We start from the raw sequence: 2,393 nt of genomic DNA on the forward strand, positions 1-2,393 counted from the left end.
CAGAGGGAAGCCCATTATGATAGCAATTAATTCAGTCACTTAAGTCTTATTCTTCTGCTGTTGACTTGTGACTGCTATATATTATACCCACTTAATGCCTAGCATCTCAGTTATGCTTGGTCTTTAAAGGATAGATCAAAGCTCTCTGCTCTAGCTGAAATAAAAGCTTGTAGATCTGGACTAGGGAGTCTTGATCATGCTAGCATGTATTCTGCCATGCCATCTCATGAAGGTTTCTTCTTTTTAGACTGCATCAAATGACTTCTTTGGCCCAGACTTCTTTGTGCCGACTACAGAGAGCCTTAGCTTGACCTCAGTGGCACAAACAGGACCTGTGCCAACTAGTCCACTGGACCTCTTCAAAACAACTTCTACGACAGCATCTCCATTGGCTGGTTTAGGTTAGTTCACAAAGTGAAGCTCTTGCTCCAGTCTAAGCGTATATAAGATATCTAGGATGTATGCTAACACCAAAACAGGGGTTTTTTTTTACTTCATGTGTAGTGCCATGTCCTTTAATTCATGTGCTGTCTGCCCTAAACTAAGTTTTTTGCTTAAACTTTGACAGCGTATTGCTGCTTTAGGTACACAAGGTTCAAGTGAGCCAAGCACAACTTTGGAGGCTTGGATATCACTGCTGCAAAGTCTTAGTTACTTTTGTGTAAATATTATATGGCAAATGCATCTACCACTTCTGTGCTAAGACTAAGTATGTTCCTCCTTCTGTTACATTGACCTCAATTCTGTTCTTCCAGGACTGGAGCAAATTTAAAAATGTTAACACCTTTCTCTCCCCTGAAAATGACTTGATTTTTAAGTGTAAATCAACAGATTTTTGCAAACAGCACATGAAAAATGTTTTGCTGGTACCCTCAGTGGAATTTATCCACTCCTGTTCGAGGTCTTAAGATCATTGAAGTGCAATCTTCCCCCCACAGGTGGCTTGCCAGTAACTTCATCACCATGGAGTGCACAGACACCTGCCTTCACTCAGGCTGCATCAGTCTTTCCTGGGTCTATGATGCCTGCTCAGTCCACAGGGTTTACTCAATCACTTGCCTTTGGTACTCAAGCAGTGCCAAGCTGGAGCCAGGCTGCATCTTTTGGTCCAGTAGCTCCTCAGACCTCTGGTCTCTGGGCCCAGCCAGCACAAGTTCCATCTAGTTCATGGGTGCAGCCATCCAGTGCTGTAAATCCCTTCCAGAGTAGTGTGTTCCCATCTTCAACACTACCTGCTCAGACACCATCTGTACTGCCCTCAATGTCAACAACTAGCCCACCTCAGCCACCACCTAGAACTGCACCTCAGAAGGAGTTATCCAAGAAAGAGAGTGATGCTTTCATCGCTCTGGATCCACTTGGTGATAAGGAGATAAAGGATGTCAAGGAAATGTTCAAGGACTTCCAGCTGACAAAGCCACCTGCAGTACCAGCAAGGAGAGGAGAGCAGCAAAGCCTTTCAGGTACTTCTGGAGCTTTTAGTAGTACAGTAGGCATTTCTCAAAACAGTACAGATCACAATGACATGGAAGCTAGCAAGCTGCCTGCCAAAACGACTAGTAAAGTCTTTGTTTTTCCTTCTGCTTAGAGAGCTGCTCAGCAGTTGGGATAACTGATCACTAGTCTTTTCTGATAGAACTAAATACTTGATTTAATGGTTATTGAAACGGAGGCTTGTAGGACTGTCTTCCCTAATAATTTTACAGAATTGATCAATGTCAGTGGCCAAACACTGACACCTAGTGCTTAAACTACCTCACTAGAATGAGGTAAATTAGGTCTGTACAATGTTAGAAGTCCCATCTAGCTTAAGTGTAGTGAGGGACAAGCACAAGATAAAACTGAGGTCACTCAAAGCAACTTCGATGTGGGGTTTTTGTGTATCTAATTAGATAAGCTTTGAGGCTGCTACACAAGCAGTGCTGAGTACTTGTTAAAGCTAGTAAGTGATTATAGCAGTATGTCTCTTTTTCCTTAGAACCACCGAAGCCTGTTCCCCGACAAAGTGTGCTGCCAGCTGATGGCCTGTTTGAAAGTCAAGCTAAAACAGACCTTTTCAGTGCCCCATCTGTAAGTAGTAAAAAAAAATACTCAAAAAAAAACCAAAAAAACCAAAACAACAAAAAACACACCAGCCTTTGTTTCTCCTTTACAGAATCATAGCATACCAGGTTGAAAGGGACCTCAGATATATCTGGTACAACCTTTCATGACAAAACCACGGTCTAGACAAGATGGTCCAGAACCATGGCCAGATGAATCTTAAGTGTCCAATGTTGGGGAATCTACCACATCCCTGGGGAGATTGTTCCAAGGGCTGATTGTTCTCTTTGTGAAAAATTTTCCTCTTGTGTCCAATCAAAATCTCCCCAGGAGTAACTTGTACGCATTAC

At 42.7% G+C, this 2,393-nt stretch overlaps 1 protein-coding gene across 1 annotated transcript in view; it reads left to right on the forward strand.

Annotated features, from left to right (window-relative positions):
* The window catches only part of DAB2 (Dab, mitogen-responsive phosphoprotein, homolog 2 (Drosophila)), a gene marked incomplete at its 3' end in the record, with an annotated part of 11,352 nt that extends 9,282 nt beyond the window's left edge, over window positions 1-2,070 (forward strand). The window contains exons 10-12 of the mRNA XM_010288517.1: window positions 248-401; window positions 939-1,463; window positions 1,979-2,070. Of these exons, the coding sequence (XP_010286819.1) occupies window positions 248-401; window positions 939-1,463; window positions 1,979-2,070 (771 nt within the window). The remainder of the gene's footprint in view (window positions 1-247; window positions 402-938; window positions 1,464-1,978) is intronic.
* Between the last annotated feature and the right edge of the window lie 323 nt (window positions 2,071-2,393).

This window comes from Phaethon lepturus, unplaced genomic scaffold (genome assembly GCF_000687285.1).
Source record: "Phaethon lepturus isolate BGI_N335 unplaced genomic scaffold, ASM68728v1 scaffold6336, whole genome shotgun sequence".
In the NCBI taxonomy this organism is placed as follows: Eukaryota; Metazoa; Chordata; class Aves; order Phaethontiformes; family Phaethontidae; genus Phaethon; species Phaethon lepturus.